At 31.8% G+C, this 18850-nt stretch overlaps 1 protein-coding gene across 1 annotated transcript in view; it reads left to right on the plus strand.

Moving 5' to 3' along the window:
- LOC113398486 (uncharacterized) overlaps positions 1 to 16020 on the plus strand; it is a 132135-nt gene extending 116115 nt beyond the window's left edge. The window contains exons 3-6 of the mRNA XM_026637240.2: positions 2571 to 2706; positions 9651 to 9784; positions 14590 to 14791; positions 15621 to 16020. Of these exons, the coding sequence (XP_026493025.1) occupies positions 2571 to 2706; positions 9651 to 9784; positions 14590 to 14791; positions 15621 to 15805 (657 nt within the window). The 3' untranslated portion in view covers positions 15806 to 16020. The remainder of the gene's footprint in view (positions 1 to 2570; positions 2707 to 9650; positions 9785 to 14589; positions 14792 to 15620) is intronic.
- Positions 16021 to 18850: the final 2830 nt, after the last annotated feature.

Here is an 18850-nt window from a genome sequence, read left to right on the forward strand (position 1 = left end):
CTTAAAATGTAACCTTGTGGTTTTATTTGATCTATTTCGTGATTGTGGTTGTGAACCTTTGAAAATTACCATGAAAATACTCGTTTCGCTTCTAATTTAGTATTATTCTGTATATCTAAGCTTCGTATTTTGTATGTATGTACCGTAATACGGTTTGTTGCTTTGTTGTTGAGTAAATATAGCTCTGTACGAGTTTTGATGTAGAACATTGTATTGAAATATTCAAAAGCGTTCGACTGGATCCGAGTTCACGAGAACGTTTGATAAATATTTTAAGGATTTTAAAGTGGAACTACTGTGGGCGTTATGAAAGTAAAATCTTTAGGTAATGCAGAATTAGTTATGTTCATAATAATGATTTTATCAAGGCAATATTTGGAGGAGGCCTTTACCCTAACAGGGGTTCTTGCTTAAATTTATTTTAACATTAATTGGTAAATTGAAATTTACTAGAATAGGGAAACTACTGTAATAAATAAAATTAAATTAAGTAACATAAAAATGTAAATAGTAACTAAAATTGTATTTGAGTAAAGAAATAAAAGGCTTTTTTATTTTTATTTATTTATTATGTCGGCGGAAAATCACGTATTTAAGAAAAGGACGTGCCCGGAAATTATTGTTTTAATTATTTTTATTAATTGAAAACTGTTTGATTATATATGCTAAGCATTAATGCGAACGTGAGCGGTACTGTTTTGTGTTAAAATTATTCGAAAAATGGATTTTAATATGGATCGACATGTTTCCGAAATTTATGAAGAAAAAAAACCAAACCATAAACTACTACTGGTCAAAGGCTTCCTCATTCTAGAGAAGGTTGCAGCTTATTTCACCACACTGCTCCATTAAGAGTTGATGAATTTACAAATGAGAAAATTTCATCAGGGCACATGGATATGTGGCTGTTTCTCATGAAAAATACAGTTGTCTGGATTTAAGCCACCTCCGACTTTTTTACAATTAATAATGAAGTAGGTATTAATTTTTAACACAGCTTTTGCATTCTCAAGTTATAAAATTAAAAATTAATTTAATTTAATTTTCTTCGCATAATTCGTAATAGATATATTTATAATAATGTAGGTTTTGTATATATATTGACGGCCTCACAGCTGCCCGTAATAAGTGTTTTTTTCTATAAAAATAAATTACCATATACTTACTTCAATTTAATTCAACATATGTAAATAATTGACGACCTCCGTGGCCGAGTAGTGTGTACACCGGTTTTCATGGGTACGCCACTCCGAGGTCCCGGGTTCGATTCCCGGCCGAGTCGATATAGAAAAGCTCATTAGTTTTCTATGTTATCTTGGGTCTGGGTGTTTGTGGTACCGTCGTTACTTCTGATTTTCCATAACACAAGTGCTTTAGCTACTTACATTGGGATCAGAGTAATGTATGTGATGTTGTCCAATATTTGTTATTTGTTAAATAATCCATATTTATAATATTTAAATGAAAGTTTATAAGTTTTATTAACATAAAGGCATTAACTATGGACAAACAAAAATTTAAAATATCTATTGAACTGACCGAGTGAAACGATGGCAAAAATAGCAGCCCGTTGAATCGCATTTCCGATCTGGGCCAAAAAATGAATCAGTCCTTAGCTGTCATCAGGAGACAATAGGGCGTGGTGTTGTACTTTTAATGAAGGTTTTTCTACTGCTACTCCGAGGTCCAAGTGTTTTAGCTGCGAACTTCAGTTTATAAATAATTACTGCGCAAATCGTGATATTGTTAAATGGCAGCTAAAATGCTGCCTGCGTCTTTTCATTTATTCGTCTAGATTCTCTTCAAACGAGGGCGCTAGTACTTAACATTCATTTCAAGTCAAATAATATTTTCGGTCATGTTTTGTAAGTGGTTTCACATATAAATTAATTATTTGAAAGTGTCTCTGTTTCGCATATTTTACTAGTTCAGGATTAGACGATAAGTTTTGAGATGACTACGGTTCGATCGACGGGGCGTTGAATGAACAATTACAGTTTAACACACTCCACCAAGCGCTCGTACATTCTATTTATTTCTTTATTTGTAATAGATAGAAACAAATTAGACCACCAGGATTACCAGTATTATGTATTACCAGTGTGTAATAGTCGCTTTATGATATATTAACCGTTCCTTATAAATCTTATGCACTAATTACTTTGGGAACTAGGAATTAATGTCCATATTGTGCCTGTAACAACAGAGGCTCACGCACTCTTTTAAGCCACAACACATCCATATACAATAGCACCCATTGCCAATATCACGTGACGAACGTTTCCAGTAGTGGCTTGCAGTCAGCGAAGTCTTTCCATGTCGTCGACGCGTCTAAGTCATGATGATAGTACCTACAGACTTTCAAAAACCGTTGAACATTCTCAACAACTGAATTTACTCAATACATACCTTATATTTTAAGTATTACACTTCTTTAATTTATAACATAAATTAAAAATAATATTAATTAATTTGCTAAACAGTGTAAATAGAACTGCTTACTCAACAGTTCAAGTTTCATGAAGCTCGATACTAACAATCCTATTAAATTCGTTGACACAAACTTTCAGATGAATCGTTCCAATGGTACCCAAGTACTACTCCGGCGCTTGGAACTCGGTCTCGCCGGGAATTTCTCTTGCGAAGTAACGGCTGACTCCCCATCCTTCGCGACGCAGATAGCTACGAAGTTCATCGATGTTATAGGTAAGAATTGCACTAACTTATAATTGGGCTCTTTTGGAATTTTCATACACTCAACTCGTTGCAAAACGTACATCACACACACACACACATCAGTCCGCATTCGTCCACTGCTGGACATAGGCCTCTCCAAATGCACGCCACTGTGGTCTTTCTTCGGCAACTCGCATCCAGCTCCTGCCAGCCGTCTTGCGCAAATCGTCACTCCACCGTGCCTGAGGACGTCCTACACTACGTTTGCCGAGACGCGGTCTCCACTCTAGAACACAACGTACATCCCTATATAATAATTTATTGTTAGGAAAATCACGAAATAATTTGAATGACAGTTTAAAATGTTTTTATTATAACCGTTATATTCTTGTTGAGTTATTTCAAACTTAATTAAATAAATATCTTTTTTCATCGCTTATTAACTGTCCATATTGACTGAGTGGTAATACCAGTTCGGAAAGAATCCACTCAGAGCTCTGAAGATGTTAAACATTAATTTATTTCACTTAAATCTTACCTTTGAATTTCAGAACTAAAGAAAATTGACGTATCGATGTTAAGTTAAGAAAAATATATATTCAAAAAGATATGTTTGGATAATCATCCCTTATGATTTATTTTTATTGTAATCCTTACACATTGGCACTGTAAAAATGTATTAACCATACCTTACATCACAAATGCCTTACACCAACAACCTTTGGAGTTAAGAGGTTATTAAGAGTCAGAGGCCCCTTGTGTCTGTAGTTACAATGACTCAATCATCCGTCAAACTGGAATTCAACTATGTATATTAATTATTGACGTTTCTCGTAAAAATATCCGATGAGCGTTTGATGCCTACTTGGGCGGGCTTGTCAAAGTACTGCCAAAAACAAAACTTGTAAGATTGTCGAAAAACATTTTATAACAAATGTTCTCGTATTCACTTCAAAAACAGGTTAGACATGAAGCAAATTCATATATCTAGACAGTTATTTACAATCTTGTCTCCGTGTCATACGCTTCTCACAAATAACACTAACAATTCTCATTAAAAAGAGAGCCTTTGTCCTACTTTACTAAGACACATGACAATAGAAATGTTGCCTGAAAATAAAATTAAGATCACATATGATTTTCAAGTGAAACTTGAGAAATTTTATATGTACTTCATTGTTATTAGAGCGAAGACCAGTAGTTAGAACTTGTAGATTTTAATCGGAGACTGCAGGTTCAAGCCCGGTCACCTACTAAAGTTTCATGTGCTTAATTCTTGTTTAACATTAGGTCTTGATGGAGACAGATAACATCTAACTTACTTCATCATCATCATCTAACGTACTTAAAGATGATAAAAATTTACAATTTACAAATATGAAACAAAGTACAAAAATAAGCATTACTTGAAAATAAGTATACTTTATTAAAACTGAGTTGAACGATCCAAGTTAAAAACAACCAAGAGTGTGAGTACTTTATTTTCTAAATAAATTTAATATGGAGTAAATACAGTGTTTACAACAATAGCTTAATGAAATGAAGTTAACAACGAAACAAAAGAATAACTTAAAATTTAAATAACAAAATACTTAAAACTGAGACGTTTAATTACTCCAATGATAAATCGAAATTCGATTAAACTCAGTGAGTTGTTGATAAAATTTAATTATTTGAGGCAAAAACAATCTTAAATAATTAAAAGAAAACAAAAATGAGAGCTAGAAATAAACTCCGAGTAAAAAATTACGGGTATAAAATTTTATATGTTATGTTAACTTACAGTCTTCCTAAATCCGATACTTTTGAGGCTAGCCAAAAAGCGTACACTTTTCAAATTTTTTGCTAAATAACTTTTGTTATTTTTAAAATAAGGCCTACTGTGCACATAGCGTCACTTCTTAGGCAAATTTTGGTCATTGGCGTTTGTTGTATTCTTGTTTGCAAGTTGTATGCAAATAAATGATGATCTGTCCAACGTAGCCGACGTTGCATATGGGCAGTGGAAAACAGCCTTCGAGCAGCCTGAGTGATTATGTCGTTACCCCAGCGTATTCCAAGACGTATAAATGTAATTTTCTTTTTGAAATGGCTATATAGTACAACACTGAAATTACTTCTTGGAAGGGTTGTGTGCAAGCCCGTCTGGGAAGGTACCGCCCAATCATCATAATTATACCGCCAAGCATTATTGTGTAACTACAGGCACAAGGGACGTTGGTGGCGCATTGATGATGTAAGAAGTGGTTATTTAAATTTCTTCCAGTGCTAATTTCTATGAGCGGTGCTCACTTACCAAAGGTTTGCCCGATCGCCTACCTATATCATGAAAATATATATTCAGATGATGTTCTTTCAAATCATCACTTGACTCTGTCCGTATATTTGTAGCTTGTATGGTTCTCGTCAGCTGCCGTGAGCAGTGAACCTTAGTTTCATAAATAGTTCAGCTGAACTACGGCAGTTCAGGTAGCTCAAATTTCGATTTAAATGCTAGTTTGACCGGATAAAAAGTTATAGGATTTTGCTTTATCATTTACAGTTGAAATAAAGCTAATCAATTTATTGAGGCAGCCATTTTAGGTCGTTTTTCATTTTATCGTGAGCAAATTGATGCGGAATTGGTCCCGATATTATTTCCTTTCATATATTCAATTTATATTGGCAACGTTGTTTGGATATTTTATTCGCTTCTTGTTATTGTATTATGTTAGGGAATGACGATTTGTTTTTGTATTTTAGCATATTTTTTTTTCGGTAAAAGGAAAATAAGCACTTATGTTTTTCTTTTTATTTTCGAATGAACTATTTTATTGTTTCGAGACAACGATGTTTGCACAGATAGTTATTACGATGTAATTTTTTGTATTAATATTTTTCTTTTTTGTTTTATTTCCTCAATGTCGTTTTCACTGAAGCTGACGGAATCACCATAAAACCTTCTATTCAAGAGGAAAGGACTTTGCTTAGAAGAACATTTCTTATGGTTACTTTTTTTTCGAATATGAATATGATTAAAATTTGATCAGCTAAGCGGAATACGTACGTCATATATAAATTTTAAATATGACGTGAAATGTTATGTAAAAAACAAGCACTGTAATTTTTTTATCAGCTTGGTCAAGTCTAATTATTCTCCAACTTCCCAAATACTGGTATTCTATGTCTAGATATTTCCTGCATATAAATTAAAAATGTGGTAAGTTTTATCAACATCTGCATAACAGTTTTCATTACGTAATTATTTAAATAAACTATTCGTCAGACGCCATTAAAATATTAAAAAGTTTGCACTGAAAGTTACAATCGCGAGGGATTGACGTGAAAGTTCTTAATCCTAGAACGGAATAATAGTTCCGTATAATATACTGATTATGCTGTTGGTAAAATAATCGAATTAGACGTTTAGATTCAGAATTAACTAAATCGTTTCTTAATTCCGGATTATATATTTGCGCCGATTGAAGTTCTAACACTTGGGACCCCTAAATAGTGCAATAATATTACCCCTTGCATTGTCTCCGCTGGTTAGGGTTAGTTCGTATTTCGTTGAGAGAATAAAAAAATGCGATTCGATGGGAAGGGCTGCTAGCATTCTGACCACCGTGGAATGGTTATGACGAAGCTAGATTAAAATTTGATTCTTTAAAACTATTGAACTGTAACAAAATATGATACTCATCATGCTTACTTTACATACAAACAATACTTAAAATAAGAGAAGGTAATTTGATATATTGACTTTAATTGTTAAAGAAACAGATATTAAAATAGCCGAGCCGAGATGGCCCAGTGGTTAGAACGCGTGCATCTTAACCGATGATTTCGGGTTCAAACCCAGGCAGGCACCACTGAATTTTCATGTTTATAATTTGTGTTTATAATTCATCTCGTGCTCGGCAGTGAAGGAAAACATCGTGAGGAAACCTGCATGTGTCTAATTTCAACGAAATTCTGCCACATGTGTATTCCACCAACCCGCATTGGAGCAGCGTGGTGGAATATGCTCCATTCCTTCTCCTCAACGGGAGAGGAGGCCTTAGCCCAGCAGTGGGAAATTTACAGGCTGATTATATTAAAATAGCGTGTTGTTCTCACAGTGATGACAAATTGTGATGAACTGCCGAACAGATACAATCATATTATTCAAAAATATACATGCTTACATCTTCAGACTATGTTACTATATGACCTTTTTCATCATAAATACGATTGTGTATAGCTCATGAGATAATTATCTTACAAAGTACCTATATATAATACGTGTAGCACTAAGCAATTGTCTGCTACTCTTAGTGGCAGGACTAACGCCGGTAGGCGATCACCGCTATTTTGGCTTGTAGATTTGTACAACAAGCACTTTAACAGTATTGATGTGCTGGATGTTCGTGTAGGTACTTTTAGGCGGTTAGTGCTTCGAGCGCTTAATTCTATGAACTGAGTTTATATTAATTCAGCTACATTTGATTTTAAAATTTTCGAGCGCTTGAAGTGTTGCTGGCTTGGTGGTGGCGGTTGTTTTGTTTATCGATGCTGTTAAGATATTTCTAATGTATTTTTTCTGATTTGTATATTCTGTACACGACCACAACTGAAATAGTTACCAGTATGTGGTTAACAGTACTGGTGTCGGAATTGTTACTTATTGTTAAACTAGTTTAGTATTAATATATTATTATGTAAAATAATATAAATAATATATAAATGTTTCTTAACCCTAAGAAATAAAAAATAAATATTTTCACGAGTTTAATACTAAATGAGGTCTTGAAGAACAACACCGCGTATTGTCAATAAATATGTGTTGAATATCATTAAACTTCCATCGAACATAAACTAAAATCTATTATCTATTCAAATATAAAAATATTTATACTAAAAAGTTTTTGATTTTCATTATTATGATCAAATTTTTACCTATGTTGTAAATTAGTTACACACACATACATCTGTATTCTCAATTAAAAAACTCACAGCGTTCGAAAATCAAAACTATAGTATATAAGCACAGCAGCTATAGTATATAACTATAGTACATAACTATATAAGCACAGCAGCAACATCGTTCACATCCGTTCACAGTTTCATAGTATGTTTTAGTAATAGATCTTCATTCTGTTCTCTTATTTCGTTGTCGTCACAAGATTTAGTGTCATTCTATACAGTATTGACCCACAATAAATCGTCCGTGGCCGTGCAGTAACTGGCGGTGGATTTGAGTTCAGCCATTGTTATATTCTGATTTATAGCATGGTGTTGCATACGACATTGTGCGTAAAGATGCAGTTAATGTTTTATACTCAAGCACGGCAGCAATACTGAAATCGATTTGTGTGATTTTCAAATTCAAACCCGTAGGGCAAGTCTTATAGCTTATTAACAATAGTCGATGAGAAATGTAATTAAGAGGCATTTTCATTTTTAAAATCCATTCAATATAGAACATAATTTTAATTGATCGCTTCGCTGCAATTCGAGTTTCGTTGAAACGCAAAAAGGTTGACGTTTCATTGAAAGTTACGCCACCTGAATCGCTAACTGTTTACTGATTCAGTTTTTGACTGGCTCATTTTACTAGTCGTTTACCTGCTGTATGTATTGTCTGCGAAAAGTCCCAGCATGTTATGTATCAAACAAGTTATTTCTGAATCCCCGTTGTGAGCAATGCCCCCTTTATAAACGTAGTGACGGAAGATAATCGCATTAAAAACGACTAATAGCGTTATTTCACGCAACTCGAGGCTTGTTTATAAAATAAATGTCAAATCAAAAGTTTTCAATTCAAAAAATTCTGTATTACTTAAAATAAATTTAAGCAATATATAATAGAGTTCATAACTATGCAAAATGTAACCAATTGCAAGCAGAGCATTAATGGGTGCCATTCGTTATGACATTCTAAGCATTGTGAAGCGACTCCTTTGTATCATATTGGAAAATATTCTCAATTTGTATTCCAGTGAGCGGCTGAAATCGAATCCCAATTCAAAGAGAACAAACAATGTGTTTCTGGGAGCGCTGAATTATTCCACTTGACTTCAAATTTGTTTCGATATACTGCAGTTAGAAATTGTTACTGTACTTGTTTAGCTTTGAAGGTTGCCGCTTATTACAATATTTACAATATCCTTTGTATTTGTAACTCACCAATATTTTGAATATAACAACTTATATAAAACTATATAAATATATATGCATTAAACTCGTAACTCTTTCAATTTATACATAGTGTAATTCAATTCAAAACGAAATACCTATACAATATTATTTACATTTTTAAGCGCCTTACATTTTTAAAAGCAAATTTTCAATATTGCACGAAAATAGAATTGCTATTTTAAATGAACAGGAACTTACTTCGATTTTAATTTAGAACCTAAAACTACGCTATTACGATAAGTATCAACGCAAGAGAAATGTGCATTTCCAAGCAACAAGATTGAGCTAGTTAGTACTAATAGGGCAATGTCTCGTCGGTATACTGTAGCTTTAACGAATCTAACTGTTGCCTTTAGTTTTGCTTGAGTAATAAGTCTTGTTGATTACACTGCTATCTAGTAGATAACAAGATTTTCAAAGATGCTTTAAGTACATAATCCTATTAGTTACCTGTGCTTTTGTATAACGAACTTTTAAATGGCTAACATTATAATAATATTTATTATTGAAGAAAATATCATCACATTAATTTATTTATTAACAAAATTATATGATATAAATATGATTTATACCCGATACCATTCAGTAATAATGTAGCTTGCTATCAATAAAAATGATGATGATGAATGACATGAAAATATTTTCTATGAAGATACAAATTTTGACATAAACATAGGTATATTTCTACTTACAAGATACATATATTTTACAAATTTTAATATTCTCAATTTATAAAACGTATAGATTCTTTCTGTACATCTAAAGAATAAGGACGAGGATGGAATACAAGCAATTTTTATTTTCATCATTTTCAGCGTTACCAACTCTGTTACCTGTGCTCGTAACTGACAAAGACCACTATCAGCCCGGAGAGACGTTGCGAGCGAACTGCACATCACCTCCGTCGAGACCAGCTACCAATCTCACAATTTTTGTGAACGAGGAACCGGTGAGTGCCTAATGTTAACAATGTCAATAGAATTTAGAACTTTTTCTTATTATTTACTGGCTGACCGTCCTAGCTTCACAAGGATAGAACAAGGATGGAAAACATTTTTATCGTAATACATTTTCTATAAAGCTTCTAGTTGGCGTGATTATTTTCGATATATTAACCAATTATCGTTATATTTTAGTTAGAACTTCCTCGACCGTATGAAAATCCGTTAAGCAGTTTTGAGTTTATCGCGTTCAGGCAGACAGACACGTAGACGCACTGGAAGTCTTTGTTTTGTGATATATAGTGATTTTAAATTAAATTAATAAAAAAAATATTGCATCTTTATTAATAGCGGCTTAAATTTAGTATCATAAAATATATTTTTGAACGGAAGTAAGGAAGCTGCATAAAATGTTTATAAATGTACTTAAATTATAGCGTGAACGTGTAATTTAACATTGACATTATGCAAAATATAAATGATAAAAGCTTAGCATGATATCAATATTACAAGTACATCGCGCCTGGGCTCATACGAGTCTTTGTTGTTGTTGACATACGAATTATTTTCGTTTGAAATTAAACCATAAACATTAGACAGATAAAATTGTACTAAATGTAATTTAACTAAAAAAAAAATAATCAAGCAACTTTGGTAAAAAACATAATTACACACATTTAAAAAAAGCACTTTATCTAAAGAACAGACAAAAACTCCATCACCTAGATCAAGACAGGTTTTTTGGTAATACGGAAAACCAAAACAACAAATAAAATTGATCATTTGTTTCAAATATACATTCAGTAAAAACACAAGAAACGATAAGTAAGATTTGATAACCTGAAATATTTTGTACTTGTGATATTAATATAACATTCATTTCTACTTTAAAATTCTAATTTAAAATTTATAATTCTGTTAACTGTTGTTAAAAGTCAACAAGAAAATGAATACGAGTTACACAACCAACAATTTGCAGTAGAATTTAACGTTGACTATGATATTATTTTTACCCGGCAGACGATGTCCGGTCTGTGTACGAAATCGTAGGTGTATTTGTAGGTCTCGTATATATACCAAACTCCAAATACCTGCCGACTTCGAACGGTCAAAATTCATATTAACTTACCAAACATTTGAAATTTCCAAAAATACTTTCGTAGTAAGCGACTACGTCCAAAAAGGTAACTAAGTTAAATTTCAAGTCAACTGGATGTTTTGTTTCAGAGATCTCGTGTCGATTGGTATTTTCCTAATATATAAATTTCTAAACGGTACATTAATTGACGGGATACGTTGTTAAAAAATACCATAAATTCTCTACGACAATTGAATGTTATTTATAATAATGATGTTTTAAACTATATAACGCAAAATATGCCATAATCCTGTTCAAATAGGTGAATTATGAACCTTCAACAATATCAATAACTGAATTTTTATACCACATTTCTCAATTTATAGCTTGCCCACCTAAAAGCTCTGCCCTGCTAATGGATAATCCGGTACTGATCGGTCAAATGGTGTCTGGTCTCAAACAGATTCTATATCAAAATGATTTTTTATATTACATAGATATCGAACTAGTTTAGTATCTATAGTTAGTTCCTTCATTAGATTTGTATCTCTATAGAGATGATATTTAAAAGATTTTAGAGAACTTTGCTGTCAAGGTTGTAAAATCTAAGTATACTTTATTCAAGTAAGCTTCTACAAGCACTTTTGTCTGTCTGTATTGTCATTTTGCACAACTATATTAAAGGTAAAGCTACGACCGGTTTGAAATTATAATTAGTGTTGCCAAGTTATTTAATAATCTCTTCAGAGTAATACAGTTTGCTATAGCGTAGTTGTAGTTGGCGGACTGGCAAAAGGACCTTGCCCGGCCTCTTATCGATTTAATAAAAAAAAGTTATTTACCGTAATTCGTCACTCCACCTTTCCCTTCTTCTCAAAAATCATCAATCTTACCATTTATCAGTTCTATGGCAGATGTTACCAGCTATATACGTTAGTTGTCTTTAGAATCATCAAAAATTTTACGCGATTCTTCAGAGAAAAACTAAAAATGATCGTTTCCTGCTATATCGTCAAATACGGGAAATATCAGATTTGTAGAGACATCACCCCTCTTTTTCTTTCGATAATTTTGATTTGATTTTTTTTACGTTACAAGGAAACGAAGGATTCTATATATTAGCTGATTTGAATAAGAAATAAATGTGTACAGTTTTCTGGTAATGCCGTCTTCCTAATTCCCTCTCTATTTTCTTTATTGCCTCACTTTTGTAATCTAACGCGACCGGAAAGATATCAGGCGCTTGGCGCTTTACGTGCATTCCCAGGCACGGGAGTGAACACACATAAATTTCCAGATTCGGCCTGTTACTGAGAATTTTTCGACAGAAAAACCCCAATAACTTGTTATCGTTCCAACCTGGGGTTTGAACTCAAAACCTCGGGGTCAGTCGAACGAATAGGAAATTAATTCTCAAATACAGAACAAATTCTTGGAATATGAAATATTAAAATCAATGTGCTATTACCTACTATTTTATTTAAAAGTTATTAAATATTATCCATAAGTTTATATCATCGTCAAACAATATTGTTTGCATATTCTATCGTGGAACATATTTCTTACCGATATTAAAATACAGAGTCTAAACAAGTTTATAACTTAATTTTCCTGTCTTTAAACTTAATAATATTGTTGTGCGTTACCCAAGTTATAAGGCAAAAAAGCAATACTTAGGTGAGTTTAAAGTAGAATGTACGTTCCTTATAAAATGATGATTTTCAATAGAAAAAATACATAAACAGAATACTTTCAACTGAAATTCTAGTACAATTTCAAGGACATATTACACGAATAATTTATTTTCTTAAGTTCTTCTTTAAATAAGTGAAAGATATCTGAATAAAAAAAAACAAATGTCATTTTAAAATGAATTTTAAGCGAAACCATTTCTGAAATAATGCCATAGGGATTCTGAAGCGGTGTATAATATGGCTGGGAAATAATATATTCTCTACAATTCTGCTGATTGTTACTTCTTATTCTAAAAGCAATTTTTGCCGGCTTTAAACGAATAATCAAAATTACCGTCGTCGTATAATATTACATCTGTTGTGTTTTTTTTATTTAAAAGCTGTTCTTGTTCTATGTTTGTGCTAGTTTAAGATTTTTTTATTTAATATTATTACTTTTTTTTTATTTCATAGTATTATAAATACCTGAAGTAATGAATCATGCTGTATCAATCCGTGTACGTTTGATTACTTTGTTTTGTGAATACACCGATGGTATGGGTAAATAAATAAATTAAAAAAAAATAAAAAAGTAAGTCATTGAAATTATAAAAGAATATATTCGAAATTTAAAATTAAAACATAAATGTCCCTTAATATTTGTAATGCAATTAAACGAGCACAATAACGTTGGCACGAAACGCAAACATTTCTATACTCTTATTCATAGGTATATAATATTTTGATATAATTTATTTTAAATTTATCGTATGACACATACACACTAATATTCAATAGTGTACAATCAGGATACAACTAAAGATATTCAAATAATAATATTTCTGAAGCATGATTAAAACGACCGAGAACATTTTCCGAAATCGTGTAATATATTTTTTTAAACTTATTTTTTAATCTTATTGAAAAATAAATTTTCTTTTGTATCACAATGCTATTCATAGTATTTATTCGTCGTTCTATTGAGGAAATTTCGCCGCGAGATATGAGAGCTCCTCCATATTAAACTCGAAGAGCAATTATTCAGTTTGGTCCTTAAAACTTCGGCCTAGTTTTATACCTCTCTTGGTTTCGATTAAGATGTTATTTGTATTTAAACACTTCAAGCGTTTCCATTTAAGAATTTTGGGTTAATTAAGCAAATAATTTTGTGTGAAATGTAAACTTTATCTAACTAAATTACATTCCGTTTTTATAAAGTTATAATTGTAATCAAACCGCAGTAGCTCTTTATTTGGCTGTCTGGTGGGAGTATCAGTTCAGTATATTTATACTACGTACTGTCGTATTTTAGTTTGAACGGTAAGCGAGCCAGTATAATTGTAGACACATAGTTACATCTTAGATCTCATAGTTGGTACATATACAGTCTTATAGTGCTAGTGCAATAATTTTATATTAAATTTTAATAAATATATTGAATGTATGCCGGAAATGGGTCCATCAATAAAGTGTAAGAGATCAAGATTACACCTGCTACTGTCACTTCGCTAAGAGGATCGTATATCGTTCGGCAAACTTAGTCCACTGTAGTATGATATATACTACCACAACTAAACATAAGCTATGTTGATTCTGATATAGATGACATAAGATTAACAGCTTGTGTTTTGTAAAGATCGTTACCAGTATGTTTACATATATATTTATTATATATTATTGTAATAAATATTTGTTATTCTTTGTGCATCAGTCATCTGAAGAATTCTGAATGAAACTGACCAACCGTAGTGGAATCGTCCGTAAAACACTCGAAAATTGTATTTAATCATAAATTTCTACGTTAATTATACGTACTTATGAACTCATAGTAAAAATATATTTGTATAAGATTAAAATGTCGAATTTGTCTTAATATAATAATAACATTAATAAAATCAACAACTTCAAAATATCGACGTTTACTAGGAAACGTCGACTATATAACGAAAACGACTATGTGGGATTTGTATAACGAAATTCAACCCTAACTCCTCAATCAAGATATTAAAACGTATCTTTTCGAGTTTCGTGTTACTTACAACACTATTTCAAACATTTCCAGATCAGTGCATCGGAAACCAGCTTACATCCATCAGAAAGCGGTCTACTATATGCAAAAGTCAACGTGGACTTGAAAGTGACTCCTGAACTATTCCCTGGAGGAAGACTGAGGGTGGCATGTTACGCGACTTTATACGACGTTTATAATCAATCTGCGAAGCTCGACTTCTTGACTCCAGAAACAGATCCCAGACCCGAGAGAAGTAAGTATCTAACGCCATCGGGATGAGAAGACGGTAAAAATCGCATTATTGAAATATATGTTCAATTATTGGGTAGCGTTTAATGCAAACCCATCTGGGTACCTTCCCAAACAGCAATACTTAGTTTTGGTGAGTTTCGATTTGAAGTGTGAGTGAGTCATTCTAACAATAAGGCATATAACATTTTGGTTCGCAAGGCTGGCGACCTATACAGCTTTAGAAAAATCGTTTGAACATTTTTGTGCATCAAAATTCACTGACACTTGATTGGTGTCGGTTGAAGCTAGTAATTGAGTTCAAATCCTATTCTATAAAATCGATTGTTCGCTGCTAGTAATAGTAAGACCGTACAATGCCTTAGTTGCTTTACTTTTTATATTCAAAACGGTGATGGTTGACGTATAATTTCTTAGAGAACAAGCACTGTAGATTGTGATGACTCAAAGGATAGAATAAAATATTATAAGTTTATGAGTACATTTAGTAGTTGATTTTCTAATCATTGGTTAATTTATATTGAGTCACTTTTATTGGGTAAGATATAATTGACTGAAACGCCTAGGTAACAATTAGGGTGTTCCCCTTTGATATTATGTTCTAGGGAGTCTAATGTTTTTTATATAAAATTATTGGTTAAGAAGAATCGCGACTGTGATCTGATATTTAAAGTATACAAAAAAAAAAAGTAGTTTTATATCATTCTATGTGAAAGAAAGGTTTCATTTTCTGTTGCAGTTATTGTCCATTATCAATCTTTATATAAAAAAACAATTCGTTTTCGTCATCTACAAATTTGTATAATTAAAAAAAAATTATTTCTCATTTTCAGTAACTCTTGGTGGTGGCGCATCCATGTGTTTCCTGAATTGGATTCTACTGCTGTTCTTAGTCTTTCTACCGATGCTCGTGAGGGGAGAAGACTACGGTCTTCTAGACGACGAACTAAACAGCCAATTCTCGTATTATGACGAGGGGAGTGACCAAAACGCTCTCATTTCTCTGGTTGGTGGGTAAACGAAAATTTGTAACCGTTAGAATATAATATAATGATAAGACAGACGAATTTAGATTATAAATATTAATCTATTTGTTAAATATTGAATCTTAGTTAAGCTGCACATATTATTAATAAGTTATATAATACGTAGTTATTGTGTTACATTATTTATATAATTATTATTATTAAATAAGCATTGCTTTAAAAGTCACCAAATGTTTAAAAAATTAAATATTTATAAATTGAAAAACAAAAAAATGTTTCTAGCGATTGAATATAAATTAAATACACCGTAAAATAAATGCTTAAAAACAATTTTGATACTATTCAATCTCATCGAGGGATACAGTATAATGTCTGTTACAAAAACAAATAAATACATTAATATAAAATTAACATCTAAGAGTACTTTTATCTTTAAGATAATTAAGCAAGAATAAAAACTGTAACATAATATACGAATATTTATTATACTCATTGACAAAGCTTGTTCTTGTAAATAATTCCACAATATATCTATCTTTATAAATCCATTTGATTAATTATGTACGTACGTTATTATTATTTAAATTCTAACTATTATGTGGTATGCAAATCTATCCTAAGAGACTCGCTCGCCGCCAATTCAAATTAATTTATTCAACGTATAAAGCATTAGGGCGGTCCCTGATCGGAAACATTTCTCAGTAAGGTTTGCGTATTACATTACAGAACTGGTTCACTGTCAATATAACAATTTAAAATACTTGTGGATTCGCCTGCAGTCGAGTCTTATAAATAATATAAAGTAAAAACTAAACGTTATGTAAGTATAATGCCAGAAATGATGACGTATTCAAAATAAAATAAAATTCGTAAAATTTGTTTATCAGATTATTTTGTACCTATTGGTTCAGACATATATTGAAATAATTTTTGAACGTAAATAACAAAACTGAGTTTTGGAATTTGCCACATCAGGCCGGTGGTAGCGCTAGTCGTACTTGCTCGACGAGATGGAAGTGACCATAAATGAATCAAAAATAGATTTACCAGTAACGGCCAAATCTAATTTGGAAGAGCCTGTAAATCTTTCAAATAAAATATCGGTGAGTATCCTTGAAGTAAAAACAGCTCTCTTTAAACTAGATTGTAGACGAATACTGTTTTACAACCTCAAATGCTAAGTTGTGTGCATTCAAGTCGTCGCTTCCAAATTTTTTAGGAAACTGTTCTTTACCGTATATAGAACAATGAATATACCTAATCAGTTGAAATTTTCTCAGAATACGTCGTGCAACTATGGCCGGCTACGTGTAATAATAATAAGAGACTATAAAGATAACGATTTCATGAGTAAAAGGAGTCTAAATCAAAGAGTGATCAGAGTGACAGAGTCCTTAAGTGCGCAAGTTTGGCTCGTATATTATATTTGACAAATATTCATGAGGCATTCAATGTTGATCTGAATACTAAAATTGTAAGGAATATTTATACATGTATTATTATTATTTTAATTGTATTACTCTATTTTATTGTACTGTATATTATTATTGTACATTTACAAATGTATTCTAATTTGTATTTTTTTTTGTTGTTTTTATAATGACTAATTTAAGAAATTTATCATAAGTCACCTCACGCACACTAAGACAAATTGTTTTGTATATTATTTGAACGTACTACTAATGCGTGTCGATAATAAAAGCGCCCCTCCCCCCGCATGCGGTGGGGCGCCTTTGTAAGTGGAAAGAAATTTCATTTAAAACTATATATATTCAAATATATAGATATATTCAAATATATAGATGTATCCAAATGTATGATACATTAAGAGTCAATGAGAATGTGAGTTCTAATATTTTGATAAAGGTTGAAATTGTTATTGTATTTGTAGCCGTAATGTATAAAATACTGGCGTGTTAGTATGTTTTACGTGCATATTTGCTAATAAACGTAAAATCGTTTATATTATTTTGTATGTAATTTTTTGACACTTTTTTCAAAAAGGTGGTGTTTTTAATTTTCAGTGTTCGCTTGTAATGGTTTCTATACTAACATTATAAATACGAAAGTATCTCTGTATGTCTATCTGTCTGTTGCTCGTTCAAACCACTGAACACAATTTGATGAAATTTAGTACGACACTTTAAGCTAGTGTCATACAAAATTTCATCAAATTGAACTCCAAGGATGGCATTTTACTTTTTATGCCTAATACCTGACAACACTTAAAACGCGAGCTAAGCCACGCGACAATTTCTTATATAATATTTGGTTGTAAGCCGCTATCGTATCCTTCTTGTATTCAACACGAAGTTTCGACACTTGCACCTGTCCTGTGAGCTTCGTTCGCCCTGCGACCTGGTCCATAGTCTTAGTTTATTTAATTTACCACTAGATTTGTTGTATTTTTTGTCCCAAAATGCCGTCACCAAGCGCAACAGACACTAAAATCATTCCGAAAACGTTATAAGCGCGGCCACTCGAATATAAATACACACGTTTTAGTAAATCTAAGTAGTCTTATAAAATCCTTTTTTTCAATAACATCATTTGGGAAAATGTTAAACTAAATCTGCTTCGTCAAAAGTCACTGGATTATTCATAATGATGTTTCGCCTAGTTGATGTTTATGTTCAAAATATTTAATTTATTTTCGCTCACTATGAGAGCGAAACAGTGTCTAAAGTAAATAAGAATGTTCGAACTTAGAATATATTATAATGTATGATTAACGAAACGAATATTTATGTATGAATTGGAAACATTGACTTTAATAAAAATATTCACTAATAATTGAAAAATTGAAGTATTAATTTCTCGCTCATGGTCTGTAAAATCTTCTATAAATTCTTAGTTTAAAAATTGCAAGAATTCAGACCTTCATTCATTTCAACATAAGTAAATAAGGTTGTATACGTTTACAAGCAAACAGCTCATATTTAATGTATTATATAACATACAAAGTTATTATTTTACCATCGAAACATTCTCAGTAGTACAAACAAACATGTATACTTTACACAATCAAAGGCTCGAGTGATGATATTTTCATAATATTTATATATTCAAGCGCTTGA

Source organism: Vanessa tameamea, chromosome 12 (assembly GCF_037043105.1).
Source record: "Vanessa tameamea isolate UH-Manoa-2023 chromosome 12, ilVanTame1 primary haplotype, whole genome shotgun sequence".
NCBI lineage: Eukaryota > Metazoa > Arthropoda > Insecta > Lepidoptera > Nymphalidae > Vanessa > Vanessa tameamea.